The 26,903-nt window shown below is 35.7% G+C and overlaps 1 protein-coding gene across 2 annotated transcripts in view; it reads right to left on the bottom strand.

The window, feature by feature from the left end:
• The window catches only part of EML5 (EMAP like 5), a 95,553-nt gene that overhangs the window by 65,136 nt on the left and 3,514 nt on the right, over window positions 1-26,903 (bottom strand). For both annotated transcript variants that reach the window (XM_066321939.1, XM_066321940.1), the window contains exons 2-5: window positions 10,901-11,060; window positions 8,373-8,471; window positions 7,739-7,807; window positions 4,296-4,481 (exon numbers count right to left, since the gene is read on the bottom strand). In XM_066321939.1, coding sequence (XP_066178036.1) covers window positions 4,296-4,481; window positions 7,739-7,807; window positions 8,373-8,471; window positions 10,901-11,060 — 514 coding nt within the window. The remainder of the gene's footprint in view (window positions 1-4,295; window positions 4,482-7,738; window positions 7,808-8,372; window positions 8,472-10,900; window positions 11,061-26,903) is intronic.

The following is a 26,903-nucleotide window of genomic DNA, read 5'->3' as shown; positions in this document are numbered from 1 at the left end:
ACATAACCAGCTGGTATCACATCTGTGTTCCCTCAAATTCAAAAAAAAATAGTTGAATGGGAGCAAATAAAAAAAATAAATGGACAGATCTACCAGAAATTATAGTTGAAAGCTGGAGAAGTACAAAAAGAATTTGACAAAGATGATCCCTCCTGCATGAATACTTAGCCACTACTTGAATCCAAGAAGCTTCCAATGAAGCAGTTGATGGTTTTCTATTTCTGCTAGACCTTTCTTGCCCCCAATGGACAAAAATCAAGTGTCAGTTTATCTAAATGCTAAATTTGTGTATAAAATACACCACTCTAATTCTGACCACACAATTCCTAAAACACATGGACTGCAGCTAGCTATAATTAGGACAAAGCTTGGAAGATCATAGGGAAACTTCAGAAGTAACTGACTACTACTGAGCATCATGGAGAACAGAGACACTATACCAACACAAAACCAACTCCAGTGCCTCCTTTTTACTCCCAGATACACAACAGGACACAGAAATGTAAAGCAACACACGTGTTGGGCACTTTGAGACATTGTCTCTCCCAGTATATACTGCAAAGTAAGGAAATGGATTGCAAACATTTAAGATAGGTGCCAGTGAGTTTGCAGTGGAGAGACACTACTGTGAAATGTGATCTTCCTGTCTAACAAATCATCCAGAAAGCAGTTTTAAAATGTGCATATTAGGATAAGGATTTAAATTAGTTGTCTATATACCTCTCATTGGCTGAAAGAAGTGGACAGTTACCTTTGAAACCAATGACAAGTCTAAGCAGCAGGAAAAAATATTGCATGACTTAACGTGTTGGTACATGATACTAGCTTAAAACCATTCATTTAAGTTCATTATATTGTTTCCATCTATATTTAATTAGCATTCAGCCAACTGACATAGGCGTGCAATAGTTTTAACAGAGTGCCTGTTATTTAACCTCGAGCTTGTTATTTAACCTCAGTTTCTGACATCAATCCACACAACTTTAATGTGTACCTCTGAAAGACTATCTGAAAATTAATTATTCATCTGCTGAGAAAGTGTCTTATGTACATTTACTATGAAAGGCAAAAGCATAGCACACAAGAATCTTTCAAACGTACAGTGTTTTAACTAGCTTTAACTAAACATACAATTTTGTTTTAATATCCAAGTAACACCTTGTAATATCTTAATTCAAGATAGTCATGGACTATCTTGAATTTAGAACATATAAGGTGATAAGTGGAAGATTCGATAATCTGTTCTTTGCACTTTACACAAATGAGACATCTATTAAAAGATTTTTTTTTATTAGTCTAGATATTTACTAACTTTCCAGAGCCAGCTCCATGACCTTCAAATCACCTCATGGAGTATTATCATTGCCAGCGAATTTACACACGCTTTCATGTTATTGGGTTTTTTTCTCCCCTTTAAAATTTTTATTATTAGGATTATTATTAAGGAGGCAAATCTAGAATTGGAGTTTCCCATTGTTATCCATTGTTCCATGCACATGAACTCTGTGTTCATTTGCATGTTTTCTACTTTTCATTCCTGCTTCTATTTTAGGTGAACTCACTTATCCTCCTCCAACTAATTCTCCAGGCACCTCAACTTATGTGCTTTCAACTTTTTGTTTCTACTCAAACTCAGTTAGAAATCTGTGGGAAACTACTTTCCTCTCTCTTAGTACTGCTATGACAGAAAACAGATATTCTGTCTGAAGTAAAAATTCTTAATTTGCTTGTTGGTGTTAAAGTTGCTATCTGTTTCCTTGGTTGTTCATACTGGGAGAGCATGGTTTTTCACATTGAATGGTTCTTAAAATGAAAAATGTCTTTTCAGCTAAGGCAACTACCACAAAGAGAACCAACCTTTGAAAAGAACAGGTTTTCTATATTAATGCAGAAAATGTCTTAATAATAACTTAATAAATCTGGGGCTGGACTATTTCTCCATATCATTAATGTGCTTTAGAAACTGTTTTCCAGTATCTGCTATTTATGCTTCAAGAAAAGAATGGTATTTATGCAAATAATGAGACATCTTCCTTCAATAAGATTACAGTTTATGTCACACCTACTGAGGAGTAATGATACAGGATGATGAACATGTATGCAGGGATGACATTTTCAACACTAGCACACTAAAGAGAAATTTCATTAATTCCCTACTATGTGTACACTGTCCCTTCAACAATATACATATACCATAAATCTTGTTACTTACATTTGCATTTTTTTCAGACAAGGACATAATTTATAATTAATAAAACTAAGTACAATAATTTATTAAATTGAGTAGCCATAAAATATCATGATAATATTTTAGTATGGCTGAAGAGATTCTGTCATTCCAAGTTTCCATATGTTCAGCTTTGACTAGTCTATCAATATTATCCTTTAAGGTAATTTTTTATTGAAAAGCATGGTTTTATTTTGTTGGAAAGAAGCTTCCATCCATATTTTATTGTGTTCTTTTTCCCCCTGAAATTGGTGAGATTTGTAGACTCTAATCTCTTGTAAAAATGAATTTCAAAGACATGAACTAGTGTCCCTACTTAATTTTCAGTACTGCAAAGTACAATTCCATTGAGCCTAGATGACAGAGCCAAAAATAGAAGGCTAGATGAGACCTACTCCAAGGTCACCTGAGCTCCGTCCATTGATGTTACTGAAGATAAGGATGTTACTACACTTCAAATTTGATCTTGTGGTCAATGAAGAACTGACACAGCACATAAGGGAATGGAGCAACAAGCTCTCATCATCTTATGTTTATCAGTTGTGTCATTTCACACTTAAACAGCTGAAAAGCACTGCATTATTCTGAGAAATAAACTGTTGCTGTTCTACGTAGTCCAAGTAAAAAGTATGTTAATATGCAGGACAGCTGTCTCCTACAGCACCAACAGGATGGGAGAATATTTTGGCATCAGTTTTCAACAGCAGACTAAGCGCACTCTTTCCTCTGGAAATCAAGGTCTGCATATGCAATGTCCAATCATCTCAGGAAAACAGAGAAAAAAAGAGAACACTATTGAACACTTATTATGAAGACTGAAACCAGATCTGAAATTACAGAGCAAGAATCAGGGATAACTCCACACTGAAAATACCCCCTCATACTTCCTGATTTATAATTGGGCCTTCTTGAATACATTTAGTATTTCTAAAGATGCATACAGGACAGTATGCTTGTGTGTGTTTATCTGTAATTTATATATATATATATATACACACATATACTTCTATGTATATAAAGAAATCTCCAATGCAAAATACAGTCTGGGATGCATTTTACACACAGATGTTCTTCATAACTTCATCTTTGTTCAAAAGCAGACAGTGTCATTACACAGCTGTCTGAATAAGTGCTCCAATCACTTTTGAATTATTAGTTCATTCAACAAGCTGCAATCATCCTGAATGTTTATTTCTAAATCTTGGGTAAACCGAGAGTCTCCTTACAACAAGTGACTGCAACCTCTTACACATAACATTCATTGCTTTGTCCTCTCCACTCTCTCTGATTAAATCAAAGAGTGACTCTTCTACTTCAGTTACAAATGTCAGGCCACCCAGTCCAACAGGCCAGTAAAACAAACACATTCTTACAAGCAAGAATCATTGTTACTGATTTTTATCTAGAAGTTTGAAGCTGCAATATCAGAACTCATATGTTTGTTTTTTCACACCATGTTAAATTGTTAATATGGTAAGTTCAAATATTATCAAGAACATACAATGCTTTTTCAAAACAAAAATTAACATTCAACCAGCAAGTCATATAGCTTCATAAAGTGACCTTAGCAGTTTCATGCTTCATAGGTAAAACCAACCAGAAACTGGTTGGCTTTGTTTTCAAGTGATACTTGGACAATTGGAAGTCAAATCCTGCATATTACCTAATGGGAAGTAATGTGGATTTTCACAGTTTAGTATGCATAAATCAGACTGCAAACCATCAAGTGGGGTTTTTTGCTGCCTACTTTAATCACAAACCCATGTGCTTTGAAACAACATGGAAAATGTAATTAAAACCTATATAGCAAAAATATAATCACTCTATATTCATATTAAATATTTAAATTAAAAGAAGATATTACCAAGCATTTTGAAAAGATTTTATTAAGCTTTCACTGAGATACCTTCACCTTTCAAAGCCGTGTACTGTTCTAAAAAAATATTCAAACAAGACATCCTGAGTATGACTGAAACCATTTAGGAGCACAAAGTGACCTTGCATTGCCCTTTCCAGCTTTCCAGAAATCTCCTTAACATTTAATACGACCTTAGAGAGCTACACTTACAGCATGTGCCCCCTGTATTGTCCGCACAAGGTTGATCCCTTTCCACACATAGATGTCTCCGTTCAGTGCGCCGGAATATGTCACTTCATCCCTTGCACAGGCGAGGCACAGGATAGTCTGGAGATCACCGGTCTTGCCAAAGACACCACGCTTTGGTGTCAATGAATTGCCACACAAGCTCCAGAACTGTAACATAAAGTGATTTAGGAAGATGGCTATTTTGTTAATACTTCATCATTTAATATGTCTATCAGAAAGAGAAGTACTTTCCCTGAAAAAAGCATCACCATTCACCTCCTTTTCCATGCCATAGTTCTCCAGATTAATAATGTTTTGTGTTATTAACCAACTCTATCTTTCCATAAAATCATCATATCAGAGTAGTTGGGAAGGAATTGTGGGATATCAGCAGTAAATCACACTAAAATTCTTTCAAATAATAATTTGTGAGTCAGTTGTATTTTCAGCTATTTTTGAAAAGCATTTCGTAATAGAATTATCTTACCTTTCTTTGATATAAGACTTTCATGCTGAAAATGCTGCATTTGTACTTTATGTTCCTTTATACATTTAAAGATGTATAAATCTACCTAAGCATGTAGATTTTTTGCTATTTGCTCCGTTTGAAGGCAGCTGGTTTTATTGTAGATGTATTTCTCATCAGAACCATGGGTTACACAGAGTAGCCATCTGAGGCAGAGATTTTTAAGAACTTTCTAATAAACTATTTGTATGTAATTGCAGTAATCACACAAGTGTGAATTCCTTCCTAGGTCACCCAACAAGTACCAATGAATCCTGAACTAAAGACCAGCAAAGTCTCTTGTCAGACCACAATACTTGCCAAGTAAGTCCCTACATAAACACTGCAGTTTCTGAAATCTCTGCAAACAAGAAGCACTTGGATATTCCTTTCAAACTCTCCTGTCCAAACATATAAACGTGCACTGGAAAGTGAAGTTGCTGAAGTAATCCAGCACAAAACATGAAAGATCACTGCTGACAGGTTACTCTTACATTGTCTCAGCATATAGAGTTTCCTGCGTGAGTTTATGGAACTGTATAAACATACAGTTTATAGAACTGTATTTCACAGCAAGGCACTCTGTTACCAATAATCAATTCAAAACTCTGAGCAGACTTCAATTAATATGGGATAATGTAAGAAGTTACCGTGAATAGATTTTTGTACCTGCATGCAACACTGAAATCCAAAAATAACCAGAAATTAACATTACTGATTAGAATAACTGGTATTGATTAGACAAATCCCAGTATCTTAACTAGTTGTGCTGGTTTGGGCTGGGATGGTTAATTTTCTTCACAATGGCTGGTATGGGGCTGTGTTTTGGATTTGGTTGAACACTGTTGATAATACAGAGATGGTTTTGTTATTGCTGAGCACAGCTTGCACAGCCAGGGGCTCTTCTGGTTACCTACTGCAACACTGGTGAGGAAGCTGGGGGTGAATGGGAGGCTGGGAAGAGACACAGCCAGGACAGGTGACCCAAACTGACCAAAGGGATATTCCAGACCATGTGGCATCATGCTCAGTATATAAAGTAAGGGGAAGAAGGGGTGAGCATGGAACAACATGAGACATTTGGAGTGATGGAGTTTGTCTTCCCAAGTCACCATTATGTGTGCTCCCCTGGAGATGGCTGAATACCTGCCTGCCCATGGGAAGCAGTGGATTAATTCCTTGGTGGGCTTTGCTTGCATGTTCAGATTTTGCTTTCCTTATTAAACTGTCTTGACCTCAACCTATGAGTTTTCCAGCTTCTCCCCTTCCAATTCTCTCCCCAGTCCTGCTAGTGGTGGAGTGATTGAACACCTGGTTGGGGCTTAGCTTCTGGCTGAGGTGAAACCATTACAGTGGTATTTTTTTAACTAAAGTAGAGATTTCAAGACATAGACCATGTTGTTGTTTATGAACCAACTACACAGCCACTTCTTATTCAAACACCTAGCTCCAATGTGAAAGCGGGTGATGTATCTAAGAAATGTAATTTTTCAATATCAGTTCACTTGGATTTATCTACATAACTTGATTAAGTACTATTACAATTTGCAAAAAATATAATCTGAGAAAAAATACAATAGTATCAAAAACATTAAATTAATTTAAGATATCTGAAAGAACAAGAAAGAGTGGAAAAACACACATCAACAAAAATCTCTTGCCTGATCCAAATGCCTAAATACCTCTAGAATTCTGATTTTCAATAATGTTTTTGCACAGGAAACAGAAATGATTTTTTAAATTATGTTGCTATTTAGAAAGGCTTTCTAGAGCCTTAAAAGCTGCTCAAACTTTTGCTTATCTAAATAGGTATGGTGTGACATCATAAAGTCATCTAAAATATAGTAAATCACTGCTCTCAAATATCAGCTTACTATCGGCATAAAGGTCTTCATGGAGAAGTAGAAAATAAAAGATCATTATTAAGCAAGTTCATGGAATTCTGTAACTGACATGCTAAATACTATGCCAAATCAGACTGACGCAATCTAGCCAACAGATTTAAGACCTTTTCCAGTAGGTCATTAAAACATTCTACTTCAAAAGTTCATCATATAAAAAGCAACACATTTTCCCCACCATGGGAACCTACACACAACAGCAATACAGAACTTTCAAGCTGCCATCTACTGCTGTTATGTGGTAACACAGAAAACCATGCACGGGAGAAGACTGACTTTTGACTGTCATGAAACATGGTTCCTAATCACTGATAATCCTGCTGACAAAGTTAAACCTGAAAAAGAAGTTGTTTCTGCCCAGCATTTGCTACATGGATCAAACAGAGCATGTTTGAAAAAGACAGGAACTGTCCAAATTATGAATCCTGTAACAGGTACAGAGTGCTCCAAATGACAAAGGCACAAATACAAGCAGGGAAAAGAATTAAAATAAAAGAAAATATTTCTTCTTCTCTTCCTTTCTCTTCCACTGCCTCCCCAAACCCTCTCTAAATGGTAAGAAATGGTTTTTCGATTCATTTCACCTCTGTAGTGCAGGAATTAATTCACTGTGCAAGATTCAGAAACTTGAGTGCCTGGAGTCACCTTAAACCATGTGCATCCTGTCTTACACTTCTTTAGATTTCAAACAGCGTGTTTAAGAGAACCTAAATTTTAAATTATATTACAATCATTGAATACAATGCTACTGACAACTGTTTCATTCCTACTGCATTACTTCTGCAAGGGCATGAAATCTCTTGAGCAGAGAGGGTCTGTTTATCCCCACACAGATCTTTTAACATATCTAGTGCAGTCAGGTGTAATTCAGGATTGCAGTTCTAAGAACTAATATTATTCTTACACAAGACCTTCCACATTAGCATTCTATATTCCTTTTAGATTCTATTTTTACATATTTTATAGAGCATATATTACAGCAGCTTATATATTTTGTAAATGAAAAGTTATTTCATTACCTTGATGTGTTTTACGCCACAGCTGACGAGCTTGTTTGGCTGGTATAAATCCCAAGAAATATCAAATATCTGCACAAAAAACCCCAAGGATGTCAGCAGAGATGGTCTTTCTAGCACAGGACAGTTAAAACAGCAAAAACTTTTAGCAAATTAACAAGGAATCTGAAATGCTTTAAATAGGTCCATTGGAAAGACTTTTTTATCCTCTCATTCCATACTGAAATCTCAATATATACCCAATATTATTCTGGCTTTTTTTCCCCTAGAGTAATTAAAACACATTATAAAACAACATTAAGCTTCATTTATAGACTAGAAAAATTTAAGCAATTATTTGCATTTTGATTTCCCATATGGGATTAGGGTCTGAGAAGTGCATTAATTCTACACTTCCCCTACATGTTTTCAGTCTCAACAAACAATACACAAATAAACATTGAGTTACACATTTTGTTCTAGAAACAAATGCACACATCTTAAATATCTTCACGTCTTTTACTCATATTAACCTTTAGGCAAATCCAGTTTCTAAAACAAAATGGTTTTTGTTCAGCCATAGGTCTAGTATGAATATACAGACATGGCTTAACAAACTAGAATGACACTGATGCTCAGACTACTTAGTTATACTTACTCTGTCTGTATGACCAGGAGCCATTGATAACAACTTTCCTTTTCTCCAGTCCCATACACAAACTGTGTTTTTCGAATCCAAACCAACCGAGACCAAACGCTAAAAGTGTCCAAATTAAACAAATAAAAATAGCTCAATATATTAATGAAAGCCAAAGTCATTCTTTTGAATGAGTTGCAAAACACGTGTAACATATTTGAGATATTAATATTTGAGATATTGAGAAGCAAATAGCTCCATTTTGATACAGAAGAAAACATAAGCTATATCTTACACCAAAGCTTACATAGATGCATCTTTTCAGGTCCAATATCATGATCATAAAGATCTTCTTAGACAACAACATACTTCTGATTTATAATGTTTAATGTATATAATTATATATAGCACACATGGCAAGCTGCAGTCAGGAGACATTTGCAAAAAAGGAATAATCACTGAAGTTAATGAAACTGCGTTTATCTTTAATTACATGCAATTTACAGAATTTACGATTTATTTTACAAGTTCAAGAGATACAGAGAAAAAATATTTTCTTCAATCTTCTTGGAAACAAACAAAAGATTAAAAACAGCTTAATGCATTGAAAGTCTTTTCCTTGATTCTTCAAGACACATATGAGTAAATACTTCTTTTCGAATACTTTCTCAAACCAGAATTAAAAAGGCCTCAAACATAATTTCATGAAGTCTTTATTACTCAGAAAGAGTTTGAAGCCGTTTACACTGTAAAACTAGGATGGACAAAAAGAATATTCAAAAAAAATCAAGAAAAATAAAATTTTGAGATCTTCCTGTGCTTTGCAGCCTGTGTTGTCTTGACTGGGAAGACACCTTGCACAGATTTCTTGATACAACTGATTGAGTAAATTAGCCACTTGTATTGTCATTGTTAACCAGTCAAAATGCTATTTTTTTTCCTATAGAAATTCTCAAAAGACTAACAGGACTGAATTAAAAATTTTAAAAAAAGCTGAGTGATTTGGTTTAATTTTCAAAGAAAATTAGTATGTTTGTTCAGTTTTTGCATTAATTGTGCCATCTCGCTGTTGATAAATGAAATCTTTTGGGCAAAGCTTTTTTCACTGTTCAGCAGTTAATACTTACACATATTAAAGACAAATTTAGCTTCAATTTCTACATAGATTATCCAGTGAGTTTGTATAAGCAAAAAACCAAAAAAAAAAAACAACCAAAAAAACAAACTTGAATCATAATCTTTTTTCCCAAAGACAGAAACCTATTCCAGATAACATAACTCCTCTACTGTCTGAAACACCTCAAGAATATGAGAAGAAAAATAAACAAGTTAAATACAATTTCTATCCATGCTTCCTATTTATTAATACCACAAAATCTAACCTTTCTATTCCATCTTTGAAAAGTTAGGGTATTTCAATCCTATTTTGATGTATCTTGATTTTAAACTGTGAAGGCCATTCAAGTGAGGGAGGGACACAAGTTTACACAACACGAATATAGAGAAAAGATGTCGCTGTGAAGTAGAAATTATGTTCTAGAAAGAAGCTGACTCTAGAAGACAACTTCCTAAACAATGAGAGGTCATTTCAACAATTTCAGAACTTTCCTACAACAATTGCAATATGTTTTAACAGAAACAAGTTACAGACAGGCTTTTCTCTTGGGTTCAACACAGCTCCGTTTGATATTCTCTTAAGGACAGCAAGTGGGCTCTACAGTAAATCCTCACTTGAGAAAACAGCAGTAACTAACACTGACCTTTTTAGCAAGGAAAAGGAACTGACAACATCGCTAAATCTGACTATAACTATTGCAAGGTTGAGTGGGAGGGAAAGAAGTTTCTCAGACCAAGAAATCACATCTCCAGAAAGGATTTTCTCAGTTAATACCTTTTCAGCTGCTACCTAACATGTAAATATAACCATCAAATTTTCCGTTTCTAACATATCAGTCAAGAAAATCTCTTTACTCAGAGGAGCAAGTGTCTGGTAAAAACAATTTTCATTATAGGTAGCAACTCTGAGAACCAATTTGCTACTCAGACAACGTTCAAAAGCAACAAAATCATAATCCAATGAAACGCTTTTTCTTGACTCTTAGATACAGGATACATGAATCTGCACAATCAAAATGTGGAGAGCCACCAGTGAATCAAAATGCATGGCAGAGGAGGGGATACTGCCTGAAGGAGTCCAAGATGAGTAACGCAATGGGGCTGCCATCGTTCTGGGCACAAGACATGCCCCTGCACAGGGGAGGTCTCCGGCCTCCAGCCATTTGGTCTAACCCTGAACTGTGGCCCACAGACTACAAGAACCTCCCTACCACCTCATCACCATTTAAAAAGCTTTTGAAGTTATAATACTCTTGTCAAATGAAAAATATTTGGCATTCATCAGTAATGCAATTTTTATCTTCCTCAACTAGGGAATAAGCAGATAAAACATGAGACAATACACTTTGGGTTTTTTTAAGAGAAACCATGTAACAAACTTCTAAGAGATAAACAATTTATTAAAGTTTGAAAAAATAATATTAATTACATACCTGACCATCTAAATCAAAGGCCAAGCAAGCTATGCCATGTGTGTGAACATCTTTCAGAACAGACACAGTTTGCACAGTGTATGAATCCCACACGCAGATGTATGGTTCCTTCCCAACTTGACCTGTGGCCACCAACACACGTTCGGGGTGCAAAGCAAGGCTGCCAAAAAAAAAAAGATATAAAATATTTCTGCATGAAATTTTTGGTCTTGCCTAGTTAGTTGCATTGATTTTTTTTGCCTTAAAAATTCTTTTACAATATTTTCCCATGGATACTAGATAATAAAAAGTCATTTTGTATCACAGATTCCACAGTAGCTGTGAAATTCTAAATATAGTACATACCAACATCTTTCTTGAATTTAGCCTTCCAAAGCCTTCTACATTTAAATTAATTGCAAAATAGTCAACACTCCTTTGTTCCAAAAGTGTTTACTAAATTTGGTCGGATTATCATGTACTGAGAGAAATACCTTTTTTCCTTTCTTTCCATTTCTTAAAACTTAAAAACGCAAACAATAGAAGACAGAAGTTAGTGTTTAACTATCTACACATCAAACACCAAGAGAGAGATATGTACACATCTGCAGAAGTTCTTTATTCTACACAGTACTTGATGTCCTTTTCATGAGAGGACAGCTTTCTGGAGCTGTCTCTCTCCTGATTGCACAGCAACCCAAAGCATGAACCCAAAGCTTAGACTAGAGGCAATGACTAAACTTAAGAGTGATTATCTTAAATATCGTAATTTTAATATAGAACAATTGGGAATAGCTGGTTTTGAATAATTATTAATTCTTCACAATTTTAATATTGTAGAGAATTTTCTTCTAGCTTGCATTTCAGTCTTTCAGAGTTCACTTGAGGCTCATTAGAACTGTTTTGCCAAATCTGGGACCAAGCTAGAAAACATTCTAATCAGCAAGATATTTCTTCATTTTGTTTATGCCAACAAGCTGTAGGGGAGAACATGAGGTTCAGATTTCATAATACAGAAAAGTAAGAATATATTCTAACAGAAACCCAAACAAACTATTTAATCACATTCCACACATCCTAGGTACAGCAGTCCAAAATGATGTAGAAACAACATATAGAAGTCAGGAAGACATAATTTCCAAAGCTGGCTGTTTAATTTAGCTAAAAAATTTCCTAGCCTGATGAATCCCAGGGTAATGAATGATCTTGAGAGACTGGTGGACAGAACCACTAACAACATGCAGTAAGTACATTTATCTTCTCCAAATGATTTGGAAAGGAGAAGGGTTGAGCACTTTGCAAAGGTAAGATGATCTTTAACTTGAACACAGGATTTGATAAATAAAGTTCAAAGGGTGGAGACAAGGGAAGTCTATAAATATAAACAAAACCAGCAAGGTTAAAGCTAACCAGGAAATTACCAGGAAAAAACAATCTAATTCAAAAGATGTATGCATTTTCTATATACAGAAAGAGCAAGAGAAAACCACACTAGAAGATGCTTAATATTTTATGAAGTTACACTACAGTACATGATACATTTCTATTTTTTTTTTGTTTTAAAATAGCAGTTCAGCTGGTTGATACCGCTTGACAAATTCCACATGCAAAACTGTGCAGAACTTCTAACTTTTAAGTTGAAAAGGTAAAAAGCCCTAAACCTTTCCATTTTGCTATGGGAATTTCTGCTCTTGGCTACTCCCTGTTATCCTCAGCACCAGGATAAAGTAACCAATACTTCCCCACTCCACTTCACACCACTTCCAGAGTTGTTTTCCTAGTTCTTCCCTTCTTGTTTATTTGACAGAGCAACTTCACAATTAAAAAACATTGCAGAAAAGAGCTGGCGGCAAAACTTAGCACATTTCCATTCAGTTCTGCTACCTAATCCTGACTAACACCTGCACATCTCCCAGAGCACACAAAGGCAAATGGTGTACTCACAGGAAAAGGGGAAAGCATCTGGAGGGAGAGAAAATGCTGCACCAAAAATGATCTGGTTTTTCAGCATGGCACCAGAGAAAGGGAGGAATTTGACCAAATGGACAATAAAGAAATTTGAAGAAGGAAGTGAAAAGAACAAGCAAGAAAAAAGAGACAGAAACTAAGAGGAAAATAGAAAAAACACACCAGTCTCATGTCTGATTCGCCACCTCTTCAGTCCTGTCCTGATCTGTGCTACAAGTGCATAGTGCATTTTTAGACAAGCAAAAACCACACAACAAGTACAACAAAACACTCATACACCACCATGGACACACACATATGCAAAAGCATCCCCACACCACACCTTACAGAACAATTTATAGCAACCAAAAATTAGCTCTGTATATTTTTAACCAAAGCCAAGAGTCTTTAGAGAAACACAGTGCATCAGAGATGGAAGGGACAACAGAACAGGCACTACCAAGGGAAAGGAGAACAGTGTCCTTAGCCCAAGTATACCAACTAATTTCATTCAAAGAGTATTAGGTGAATACAGAGAAGGTTTCCTCTACTTCTAATCAATAAATAGCAAATTACAACTAATAGTACTAGCACAGTATTAGTCCTTTCTACAACACAATACAAAATACTGGCTTACACAACTGAGCTCAAATTCTGCCTTGATATGGGACAATAATACAGCACAAATTAAGATCCAAAGCCTGTATTTTAATCACAGCAGACAACCCTGTAGAATTACCAATGTCCTCCTATCACTTCAATCTCTATAGTGAACTGCTAATAACTTTTTCTAGACAGTGACTGAAAGAAGAAGAAAATAAGTGTACAGTAAATGTTTTTAAGACAGGAAACTTTTTCAAAAAAAGCAAATATGGTGACTTTAAGGGAAAGTATTTAGCAAAGCTGTTAGCAGTGGCTGAAAAAACGCCCACCTGAAAATACCTTTCCTCAACTTTTCTTAGAGTCTAAGGAGTGAAGGATCAGTTGAAGTTCTACCTGCAAGTACTCTATCTCACAGGCTACCAGAGCAGATGAATAAGAGAAGCATGAAAGAAGTCAAGAGACTACTATTTCTGTTACTAACACTAAACTAAGTAACTATTACATATATTTACATGATTTTGATATGAGACATGAAATGATAAGAATGTTTTTCCTTAATGATCAAGTCTTTGCTATTATTAATCCCATGGGGCACAATGCAGAATTATGGATCTGAAATTCTGGGTCCTCATGAAAAACCAAGGATTAGATTCCAGTTTTACACAATATGGTGACTCTTTTCAGTTCTTTCATTGGACTATGAGTGATCAGGCAATCCCTATAAGCAGAGCAATCAATACAAAAATACAGTATCTTGATCTAACCTCTAGAACAGAAGCATCTATACAACTCACATACTTGAGAATGTTCATTGTTAGAACAGCCCTGAGCAAAACACTTTAAATAGCTTCCTACTGCAGAAAGAAAGAGTTTAACTAGAATGGGTGCCCAGAAACAAATAACAATAAATGCTTTCCATACACGAACTCATGGGTGAGATGCAGTTAACAGGATCAAACAATGAGTTTGAGCTCTCTCTGGGTACTCTAGGTATGATCTTCAGCACCCCTCTACTGTTAAAATCATACAGCTATTGGGATGGTATCTGCAATAGCTGCTTGCCATTCAGTTCCTGAGATCAGGCAGAAAAGTATAGGTATGGCTCAGCTCTAAAGGCAGCTTTCAAATCTGTCAGTGTGGGACCTGTGGGCTTAGGTACAGTGCCTCACAAATATTTCCTTGCATTTATTTTTGTCTTAGGGAGAAGGAAGAGATTGCTTCGTGGCATAAGAAGCTCTGCACTTAGAAGAAAAGGACACTTGTTCCCTGTGCTGCACCCAGAAGGAGAGAACTCATGTTCCCTTTACTATGCTGGTAATGAGAGCTGGTGTGACCTATCCAGGTTAGACTGCTGAAAACTGCTTGCATCTAGCCCACACAGCTAGACTGTAAACTGGTGCTTGATTTCTTTCCTCGTCCTTGAAGGATGACTAAGCTGATGAATGAGATACTGCTGCTTGTCCAAAAAAGGAAACAGATATTCCTAATGAGACAAATTCTTCAGGCCTTCTTGTCTGCCTCTGGCCTTTCTGACCTGGGCTTTTCCACAGCAGATGTTAGATCTAATGTAGTGGCTCTGAAGAAGCTGATATGTAAGAACATGTCCAAAAGGCAAACGTGATCATGAAAAAAAAAAGCAGGTATTAAGCTAACAAACTGCTAAGTCTAATTATTTTTTTTTTAATTTGCTCTAGAACTTGGTACTCCTCAGAAGAGTTCAGAAATAGAAAATTCAAAAAACTTGTCTGTCACTATTGCAATAAACCAAATAGCTGGACTTGTAGTGAACTGAGATTTCTACTGATATGTCTGAATGACAGGTCTTTTCCTAGCCAGACACTCAAATTGGGCTGAAATGCAACAGTAGAGTTTTAACAGCATGTTAAAGGGATGTTTCTCACTTTAGTACATTCAAGCTCCTCTTTTTAATGCATACAGAAAAGGTTTTTTCTCCCTTTTAGAGGAACATGTAAGCATTTCCCAACATTTTGACCAGATCCATGCACTGTACAAGACCAGTGTTAGATTATTATATTAAATACTAATGGCTGCCAATGAAAAAAAATAAAATATGTCCATGTTGCATTTGCATAGAATGAGACTAGAGACATGGACAAGACTCTCCAATTTGTGTGAGGTTTGTAGTGGCAGGAGATCCTGAAGGAGAATAGTCAAAAATAAATTCTTGATAATAAAAGAAATTAAGATTTTTTTTTTCATCTTTACTTGGTTTGTGCTGAGCATTAGCAGGCATTGATTAGTACAGACAAGCTGCAGACAAGGATACAGTATTAAAGATGATGTTTCCTTAGCAACAATATTGGATGAAAATCCAAGAATATATTCATGTGACTACTCCTGAGCTTCGTAAAACTAGGGCACCAGTAAAAATGCACAAAAGAATACTGCAGTAAAATAACAGCATCTCAGACATCTATTAATTAAGAGTTAATTTCAAGTGTGAAATTGTTTCTATGCTTAAATAAAGCAAAATATTTTCATGGTATGTTTACAGACATTTTACATACAGTTCTTATTTGCTGTCATTTATCCATATTTCCCAGAAAGAATAACAAGGGAAGCTACAAACCATTTCTGTCATAGTATTTAAGATCTTAAAGCAGAAAGATCTGTAATCAGCAAACATCTCTCATCAAAGTTTAAACAGATCAAGTCAGAGCACTTATTTTCCATAGACAAAACAAAGCAGTATCCATCATGGAGCATCACTACTGGCCTTCCATACAGTTATTGCCCCAGAGCCAACAATGTCCAACAAAGCTTTCTGAAGCTTCCTTAAATTGCACAAGCATCCAGCTTCAAAGTGAGAGAGTCTGAAGTGGAGACAGGGACAGTGAACTCAAATTGTACATTGGTTATTCCCAGCTGCAGTTTATCTCCTTACCATTCCATATTTTCTCCTCTTGGATCTGAATGTTTTTAGATTAACAAGAAACATTTATAAACAACTCAGAGAATCCTAAAGATTGCTTTGGGTTTCTATTTGTTCCTGAATTCCAAGGAGGAAAAAAAAAAAAAAAAGGAAAGAAACCAGATGTACTTCAAAGATAAAGAAAGACTTAGAGAGTGAGTAAAGCAATACTGATGCAAAGTTCCCAACTCATTGAATATGAGAACTGAGTAAAATATTCTGGGAACTATATGTCCCTTTACGAAGATGTCAATTTTTGTCTTGCATTGTCACATTCTCCACTACTGAGGAAGGGACTGACTTCAGCTTTCTAGTAAATTACAATTTCTAGAAAACTGATTAAAAATAAAGATATTCCCCCTCTTTTCAAATATGAATGATTTTGCCAGTGCCAATAGGAGAACTCATGGTTTGACTGAGTGGGGTTGCTGGCTTTTTACAAATTCTACATGATCTTGACAATTTAATCACCAGGTTTTCACAATCTGAGGGAAAAAATTCTTTTCTAATTTGCCCCTTGAAAAAGAAGACAGCAAAATTACTTACCTGTTCCTAGCTAAAAAATCTTCTCACTTGAAAGTTAGAAGTATCATATTCTCCAGAATCATTTGGAGATGACTTTGCTAAAATAATGTCCTGTTATTCCCTAATAGCAATTCATATTAAAGAACTGCTGGTACAATAATGGGACACACTAGAGCCTGAAGGCAAGTAAGAATCCCACCTAAAAAAATATCCAACTGCCTTCTTTCCTCACAAGATAATGCACAGACTTAAAATCAATTATTTAAACCATTATTACTTATGAAGTGTCAAATATGACTCCCCGAGAACTAGCAGCAAGGAAACAAAACAAAATGAAAAGAGAGAGAAAAGGAAAGAGGAAACCAGAAGTGCAAGATCTGTGGAGAGAAGACAGAGCAATCAGCTGTCAGTAACTTAGGAGGGGGACAGTGAAGTTGACCAGCTCCTTTGGGTCACTGGATTTGATGACCCAAAAGAGATCCCTTAACAAATCAGGAAGTGCTAGTACAGGTGTCCTGCAGGTGCTCAACAGAGGTGTTCTCCTACAGAAAAAAAGTCAAGGATATCTCTAACACTTGGCACAAATTGACCATCCCAGCATCTAACTTTGCACCTAGAAAAGTGAAAGGAACCAGGATACCACTTAAAAATGGGACATCTGACTCTTGCTTAGAAAAAAACTATAAAAATGCTATAGAGGCCACAAAAGTACTTACACAAAAGACCATCTCCTAAACAAACAAAATCCCCACATGTACCAGAACCATAAATAAAACAAGAAATAAGCATAGGAAAACTAGAGAATATTAAAGGGACTCAGAAGTCAATGTGTAGTTGGTAGCCAATGAAAGATATCGCCCATGTGGGCTCATAAACTTAATTACTGAAAACAAATAGAAAGGAGAAGATGTATAAAGAGCATTCATGTGTAAGACTTTCAAAAAAAATACAAATCTTCTGCTTAAAAATTATGTTTATCTCAAAAATACTGATTAGTTGACTAATCCCAACGAGGAATGTAATATAATGTAATACACATTCTCATAAGCACATGCTGTAACCTGCTAATGACAAAATCATGATTATTTATGAATTATTACTGAATAATGTTTTAAAGGCTATTCCTTTTTGTGGTGATTTATTTAGATGGTGGAAGAAACAGCATTGAAAAAACAGTAGGCAAAAGAGGAACCTGTAACTAAAAAACACAAATATCATCTAACGTGCAACCTTGATCTAAAAAAAAAAAACCCAAACCAAACATTTACCAGTTCTTCAAATATTCCTTTTATTTCCCCAAGTACTCCAGGAGGCTATTTCACTTAAAATGTCACACTCACCACAATAACTCTTCAGGCAATTTCCAAATGCTGTCAGATGCCTTGTCTTGATCTAAGATAAAGCATCATTCACCTTGCTTGCTCTTGTAGAGGGATTATAAACAAGGAACAGGGATTAGCATAGTTCTAAAAGTCAGGAGAAGGTTTATGCTGTTGTCAGCTAACCAAAACATAGAATTAATCCACTCATTCTGCATGCAAGCTGTCTTGATAAACTGGAGACCTCTAATCACCACAACTAAAATGCATAAAAATTTTAAGTGATTTTTACCTTTAAATACACTTTGGGGTTTTTTTTCCCCCAATGGCATTTATATATGGGATTTGCAGGCACCTATATCACAGTCTGACATTTACAGGAGCTTTGCTCTTGAAATAAGTTACCCTACGGTTCAGAAAATTGAAGGGTCACTGTTATTTTTAAAATATCCAACCAGATTTAGTCACAAGAAATGTACCACATAAATAGAAAGAATCAAAGCAGTAAAACACTCTTTTAGAACGTGGTTATAAAAATACAAATTTCATTGTCAGTTGGGGTAAAGTAAAAACTACATTAAGTAATCAGGAGTGAAATGTATGAGCCTTGTAAGAAAACACAATGATTTTAATGTAATTAAGAGCAATTTCTAAACATCATTTTCAGCTTGGACACATTTGCTTTATTATTAGGTCTGGTCCTTTGCCTCAGTTTTGCTTCTTTTCTTTCACTTGAATTTTTCACCTGAATCAAGCATTTTATTTACATGTAATTTTATGCCAAATATCTCATCAATATACTTCATATGAAGGCAAAGGAAGTTTAAGGTGCAATACTTTCTAGAGTCAACACAGTGTAAAAGGCAACTGAAAGATTTCCCTAAATGTAATCTGTCACCACTCTGCCTAAACCATAGGTGGAAGTATTACTGCAGGTACCTCTAAAGCTGATCATTTTGTTCACACTGACATTATTCTCTCCAGTTATGCCACTCACTCTCACACTTTTCTCTTGATTCCTTAATTCATCCCCTAAAAAGGAGCCTCTAAAAATATTTATCAAAAAATGACTCCATGAATATCTGAGCAATTAGAAGTTGAACATCGCTGTTGGATGAGAAGCTTTAGTTTTGGGATGGGTTTTGGGTTGTGGGGTTTTGGGTTTGGGGTTTTTTGTTTGTTGGTTGGTTGGTTTGATCTGGTTTGGTTTTTTGGGGTTTGTTAATTATTTTTGATGTTTTTTGCTAAAATGATACGTGCTTTTAAAGCAAAAGAATCAAACTGACCTTTGCATACAGTTATGAGTCTTGATCCATCCTGTCTGCAGCCCAAAGCAATAGGCACTATAAAGGAACTCCTTTGAAAATGCTTGGAAGATCAAAGAGTGAAATGAAATTAAAAACCTATGAAAAATAGTTGGAAGGATTTTTCACTGTATTTTCTGAAGTAATACCTGAATACACAGGGCTTTCATAGAAGAATAAGCATCAGGCATCATCTTACAGAACTTATTCAAAAGAAAAAGAGTCCAGCCAGAAGCCTCTCAATAGCAATGAGGATTCCCAGTTAAAGGACAGTCCTTTGCAACTAGGCTGAGGACAGCTACTCTGAAGAAAAGATTTAATATTTATTTCTTTGGAGATTTAATAATGCAGGTATCCTCTAGAAGCTAGATAAAATAACAAGGAGAACTGCTTTTCTAACAGAAGTGGTGTCACAAAGACATTTTCTTTTAAATGCAGAGTAGTAGAGGTGTTATCAAATGGTGAACACAGTGGAATTCTTTGTGGTTTCTATCTTTTGCAACATAAAACCGATAGACATCATAAACCTGGCCTAAAAATACAATCATAGCTTTTGCTACCAAGAGTTAAGGCAATCTTGGCTGATTCTCACCGTTTTTGTGCAAATCAAGCACTGCATTTTCAAAGTGTATTACTATGGTAATAGCTATAACAGCAATGCAAATAATGATACTGGGTATTTCCAGTAGAAATGGAAATCTTTCATAGCCAGTGGAGTAATCAGAGCAATCTGTGCCCTAATGAAGGTGATTTGTATGTATCTATAACATTCTGTAAGGCACTTCAGTGTCACACCAGGGGAAATGCACACTACTTCACAGGACACACCAGAATCTCACTGGGCAAAAAATCTTCACTGCATGTATTTTGAAGAGAACATTCAACACCATCTAGATTAAATATTCAAACAAATTATTAAGATGGTTAATGGAGATTTCACTCTGCCATCTAAGTTCAAGGAAAGTTACAGCTTTATTTTTCTTTTCAAGGTATTTCAAGTGCCCAGTAGTTTTGCTTACCATGTGAATGTGGCAAAACCAATAAGTTTATTTCAAGTAAAATAAATATATTGTGAATAAACCATTTTCCTTAATCATGATATAACAGCATTATAATTGAAGGGTATCTTAACAAATCTAAATTTTAATGTGAGCATATGCCAAATCCTTATCAGTACAGATTAGACACCTTTGCCACTTTTATCAATGATAAACTATTTTTCCTTCAAAGTTGATGTTAAACAGAAGTTCTGCCCTAAATCCCAAATACAACTCTGTAAGTTGCATAATAATATTTTGAAAAACTAGGTAAACTACATCTTGAAGTAAAAAACCCCTTGAGATATTATAAAAGGTAAGATTAAATTCTACGGATTTTTAGCTTAATGTCAATGTCAGCTTAAACTCCAAAAACCCCAAAATGTAGATGACATAAAGCTAGAAACATCTTTTTGTAATTATTTCAGGTTCCCTTTCAAGCACACATCTTTTTTAAAAAGTCTGCAATGCTTGTGTTATTAATTATATTAAAATCTAAACTAATTTTTGATATGTCATACAGAACATGTACACTATGGTTTTCAATCTAAAAAAAAAAAAATTGACGCAGATAAAAAAATCAATAGTTCAATTTTATTGAAACATGCTAAGTTACTGCCTATCATTACCGCAATAACACTGCAAACACAGTAAGTTGACCCCATAATGCTATTAAAAAATCAACCAGGAACATAATTTACTTTCCTCTCTTTATCAAGAGAATGACTAACATACTGAACCACTGAAAACATAGGTAAGCAGAATTATAACTTCTTTGACTGCAGTTTGGAAAAACTAAAAGATTAGGGCAGACCTCAAAATTTCTGCAGAAATACTTGAAAATTTTTAAGCTTTTGATTATTAAGCTTTTGGTTACATCTCTTCTTCTCAGATATTGTCCTAGAGCATCATTTTGTTGCAATAGTTCTGAGAAAAAGACCCAACTACCAAACCAAGAAAAGCATTTTCTACAGCACCAAGACATTTTCCCATTTAAGTATTGACCTGACCTGACCTTGCCTGTGAGTGCTGACAGAATCAGATCAGAAGGTGATGTGACTGCTGGCTATGAAAAGCACAATGCATGAAGGCAAGCTCCTAAGCCTGTAGCTCCTTGCTGTGTTGATCTACTTTAATCAACTTGTAGTATGTTTCAAATGTCCAATTCTGGTTGGGTATTTTTGGTATTTCTATTCTTGTAGTTTTCATTGGAAGAAAACAAGTTTTCAGTGGCATGCAGGTGTATTAAACAACAGGCTTATTCTAGCCTCACTTCAAAATTAATCCAGGGAAGTTTTTATTCTGTATTCCTAAAATATTTTCATTTTATCAAACCAAATGCAAGAAAAATGTTTTTTAAAAGATGATGTACAAAACTCTAGGTAAAAAAAAAAAAAAAAAAAAAGATTTGTTATGAAGATTCAACACTAAATCCCTCAAAAAACATCTTTCAGACAGTACAATGTTTTCCAGAACAGGCCTAGAACTACTGAGAAAACTTGGTTTTCCTGAGGTGGAAGGCACATCACTGTCTTTCATCTCTCCCCCTGGTCTGGATATGAACCCAAATCCTCCTTTCAGACTTTTACACATTTGACAAGTGGAGACCACTTAGCATGAAAAGCTGGAAAAAGCTGAACTGGGACTTTGCCCTTGTGAACCACAATATAAAATGGGCAGCAGGGTAATTCTCTCACCTTGTCCTAGCAATTGCTTCTGCTGTAAGAAATGCCTTTTTGACTGAGAGACAAAAGATACTGAAGCTAGAGGCTTATAGGAGGACTGCTTAGTTTAATTATGATATAATTTGGGTTTTAAGTCATGACTTCTTTCACAGAGGGAAATAAACTGGGTATGCTCAAAAATATCATCTGGAGATGATAAAGTGACTTAATTGATTTATCTTCAGTATGAACAAAAAAAACCCCCATGACACCATATAGGCCCAAAGAATAAGCTAAGAAAACATGATTTTTCAGCTGGAAGCATAAACTTTCTGGGGAAAAAGATAAATCAATTCCTCAAAATATATTCAGAAAAGAAAAATGCCTTAACAGCTTATTAACAAAGCAGAATATCTTGGTGAATTAACCTGCTCAAGTGATTTGGGCCTCTATTTGACCTCTCAGAATGGCCGATCACATGACTTCAGCACTACACTGCTTTCATCCTTTGAAACAAGAAAGTGGTTTCTTTATCAAGTGTGAATGGAGAATGAACCCCATGTGCCATGTCTGAGCAGCAACCCATCAGCACACAGCCCAAAGCCTGCTCTGTTACAGAAAATACTACTAAAGGTATTTCATTTCACAGTAAACATTCTATTGCATACCAAAAGCCCATGATCTATAGTTAATGCCTATTTTTCTTCAAGAAAAAAATTATTTGAAAAATTATTTCCTCAACTAGATTTCCATTAAATGATTTTTATTTGAATTTGCACGTGGGAAGAAAGTAATGAATAATGTTTGTAGTCAAAACACTGAAGCTTTCAAACTGAACCGCCAATTCTGGAAATTCCTACCATTCAGCATGGTTTTATTTTTGTTTGCAAAGTCACTTGAGTTGTCACTGAGCACCACTGAAAAGAGCTTGGATCCATTTTCTTTACACTTTCACCTCAGCTATATATATGCATTGATCAGGCGCACTCTGAGCCTTCTCCTCTCCAGGCTAAATGGTCCCAGCTCTCTCAGCCTTTTCTCAGGAGAGATGGTCAAGATTCTTAATCACCTTTGTGGCTCTCCAATGGACTCTGGTTAGCAGTCCCTCCTGTCTGGAGGCCAGAAGTGCACACAGCACTCCAGGGGCAGCCTCACCAGCGCTGAGTCAAGGGGAAATACTCCTGCCAAGGACCTTCTTTGGGACTTAAGAACAAAGTCTGGTTTCCTCACACCATACCTAATAACCCAGACAGTATGCACCTTGTGTGTTTGCTAAGTATTAGACAAGCTGCATTTTGAGGTGTTTCTATGCATGATCCATTTCATATTTAAAGCGTAACTACAAAATGGACTTTACTCCTGTTTTCCTCCAGTTATCAGAGGCTACCAAGGGGGATGACTGGCCTTCTCCAATGGCTAAAACTATTGAAATAGTTTGGGAGATTACCTTTCTGCAAATGAATAAACAACAGAGTTCTTTTCTAGAAAGAAAAACCTGGACTGTATAGAATTCAAGTGCATACAAAGAATTCCTCACCAGAACATGCTGAAGCTTTTTTTCCTCTGTCACATACATAATTCAAAAAAGACAAAAGGTTGCACGTGACAATCAGAATTTTTTTCTTTACGTGGCAACAGTGGTATTCCTTCAGTTACATTCTCTGAAGTCCAAAATACACAACTAATCATGAAATTCCCAGTGAAAATTCATAGAGCTGGGGCCAAACCAATTAATAGAATTTCCCCTGACAAAATTTTGTAGCTATATTTAGTATCCATTGCTTAACATTTGTGCTTGACTGTCATCTGGAGTTAGGTGAGAAACATACACCATTCATGCCAGACAAGAGCAAGACAATAAATGTGACAGGAGATACCCCAACTTTCAATTGCTTCAACTGTTTGTTGAGGTTTTTTGAGAACTCTCAAGGTGCCAGACTACTGAGTGAACACAAAACATGGAAACAAAATAACTTCCTTATATGTTCTTATGAAATCTGTTTGGCTCTTTTTCTGAGAAGATATTATCTTTTGTTCATAATTTTTTATTATTATTATTACTAGAATCTAATGAAATGGTATCAAAGGGAGGCAGAATGACACAATGAGGTGGTAGAAATACAGAGCCTCTTTACTAAAAACATCCAACAGAAGGTCATCCAAAGTCATAACAACGCATAGTTAATGAAAAGAGAAGGTGAGGAAAAGATCTGTTGCCATTCAAAGCTCGGTTGTGACTAATCACTGCACTGCCAGAATTTCTGCTTGCAAACCACAGAGGAAGGTGGGATGGACCTGCCTCCTGGAGAGCACCATCTAGGAGCAGTCTTAGAAAGCAGCTGACAGAACCCAACAATTTCTTAGATGTTGAGGGTTACACTAACACTAGAGTGCCACAATAAATAGATAAATCAGAGTTGGCAGACAGCACTAACCACCAGAGAGCAGAGATGATTTTAGTTGTTTTGATTTTCACTAGAACCTAAGAAATGTTGACATTAAAATGAAATGGTTTGTTTTGCCTTGGAATAAAGGAACAAAATCATAGTATCTCAGGCAGGACAATGTCTTGTAGATGAAATTTGAAATATAAAAAGATGATAGTCTTAAATAAAGTGCCTGGAAAGATCACAGTTTGGTGGTCAGAGGTTTGGGTGCTTATTTTTATTCCTTGGGAAACAAAGTTTGGGTAATTCCTATAGAGCTCACACCAACAAGAAAACTTGTCTTAAGAAAAATCATGATTTAGACAAGCAAATTATTTTGTTAGGAACAGCCAAACTCTGTCTCTGGGAGAACAGAGATAAATGCTTTGCCATTCTTTCTACCTGTCTTGCATATAACTCTGCTCCCTGGAAACATGCAATTTACCTCTCTACAGTCTTGGACACAGAGGGGCACAAAGGGGGAAGAGAACCACATTTTAACCGAACAGAAAAAAAAAAGTAGAACCATTTATTTCTCCTCTGTCTTTGTAGCACAGTATTGATTAGTTTCTGGTACTAGAACTCCTAATAGCAAAAAATTTCAATGTCTTCTAAATAATTTTTTAAGTTATGTTTGCCCTAAAAGCAGAACACTGCATGAGTCCTAGGGCAGACAATGCACAATTTCTTTCCTCCAACTTAGTCCAAGACAAGGAAAAATATACAGACTTTAGACAAGAAGAGAAATTAACTTATTAGACACAGCCCATGGTTGCTCAACAGCAGAGCCATAAATGCAATAATCAGCAGAGATTTAAGAATTCTTACTAGGATAAAATGTGCCAGCTACTACCTTAAGCAATAAAACCTAAATGTACCACAAGCATTTTAATCAAGCAGTCAGAGTGATAAAGTTCTAGGAAGAATATACAAAAGCACTATTATTTGCCAGCTAGCTCACATAATGGATATTAAAAAAGTAGGACAGAGATAACAACTCTTCCTCATTTGTCTCCTTCTGACAGAAAAACATAATTCTTCTTCTTTCTGTGACTGGCACAGTTGTGCAGTTCTATGTCAGCACAAAGATAATGGTGCAAAAGGAGAATTACAAATAAGAGCTAAAGTTTGAAATCAAGAGCGGATATCATGGAAAGCAGAATATAAACTTTTTCTGAGTGTACTAAAGCTCTCAAAAAGATGCACTATGCACTGGCCTAACCTTAAGTTTTGATTTTATTTTTCAATAGCATCACCAATGTCAGATGAAAAGTTAATTCCCAGTAAAATTACAGTACTTTGAAACTCCCCCCCCCCCGCCTTCCCCCTCCCAAAAAAAGTCACAGGGCTGGCATTAAGAAAAAAAAAAAAAAAAGGCAGTAAAAAAATGCAGTTTAAAAAAAAAAAAAAAAAAAAAAAAAAAAGAAAAAAGTATTCCACAAGTCACCTTGGAGCATCTCAGCAGTCTCCTTGGAGCACATCATCATAGACAATTGTCCTAGTGACATCAAAGGCTTTTGCCAGTAGACAGTCATTTTAAAAGGTGGATATGTTCAGGGTTTCAAATTTTCCCATATCAAAAAAATACTATACATAAATATGCATTAGCTAGCCCAGACAAATAAGGAGCCTCAACATGACCATGAGTTTTACAGTATGACAAGTTAATACTCTGAGGGGGCATCTTCTGAAATCTTGATACAGATCAGATTTAAATACAATCCCCTTAAGGTCTCTCTGACATGGGAAGATCAGTCAACATTAAACAACCTATGATCCTCTAAACCAATAAAATTATGGAGAGAACAAAGTCAAAATCTAACCTGAACACACCAAGATACTGTTTCTTCCTCAGCTAGCAGAAAGCAAACCACTCTACAGATCACAAGCTAGTTTGGTGATGCATGAAATCCTAGAGAACATGCACTTGAACTCAGTAGCTTTGTAGGAAAAAGTTGCATTTTCATTCAGTGTTAGTATCTCCTGCACATACACAGCCAAGGTGGGACAGGGGAACTTATCTTCCACAAACACAGCAGACATCCAAGTTATGCTGCTGGTAAAAGATCAAAGCAAGTCACCTGAGATTTCATGTACAAGATTTTTCTCCTTATCTGCTCCTGAAAATGTAAGAAACTCAGTTATTTGCACACCCAAAATATGCAAATTTCTAAAGCATTTCTGCATCTGACACTTTCCACAAGTGTTTGCATACATTCTGGACCTCAACAATAAAAATATGTAAATGCATAAGAAATGGGAGACAA

This window comes from Sylvia atricapilla, chromosome 6, assembly GCF_009819655.1.
Source record: "Sylvia atricapilla isolate bSylAtr1 chromosome 6, bSylAtr1.pri, whole genome shotgun sequence".
Lineage (NCBI taxonomy): Eukaryota > Metazoa > Chordata > Aves > Passeriformes > Sylviidae > Sylvia > Sylvia atricapilla.
The sequence above is the reverse complement of the archived record's forward strand: the minus strand, read 5'-3'. Positions and strand labels throughout refer to the sequence as shown.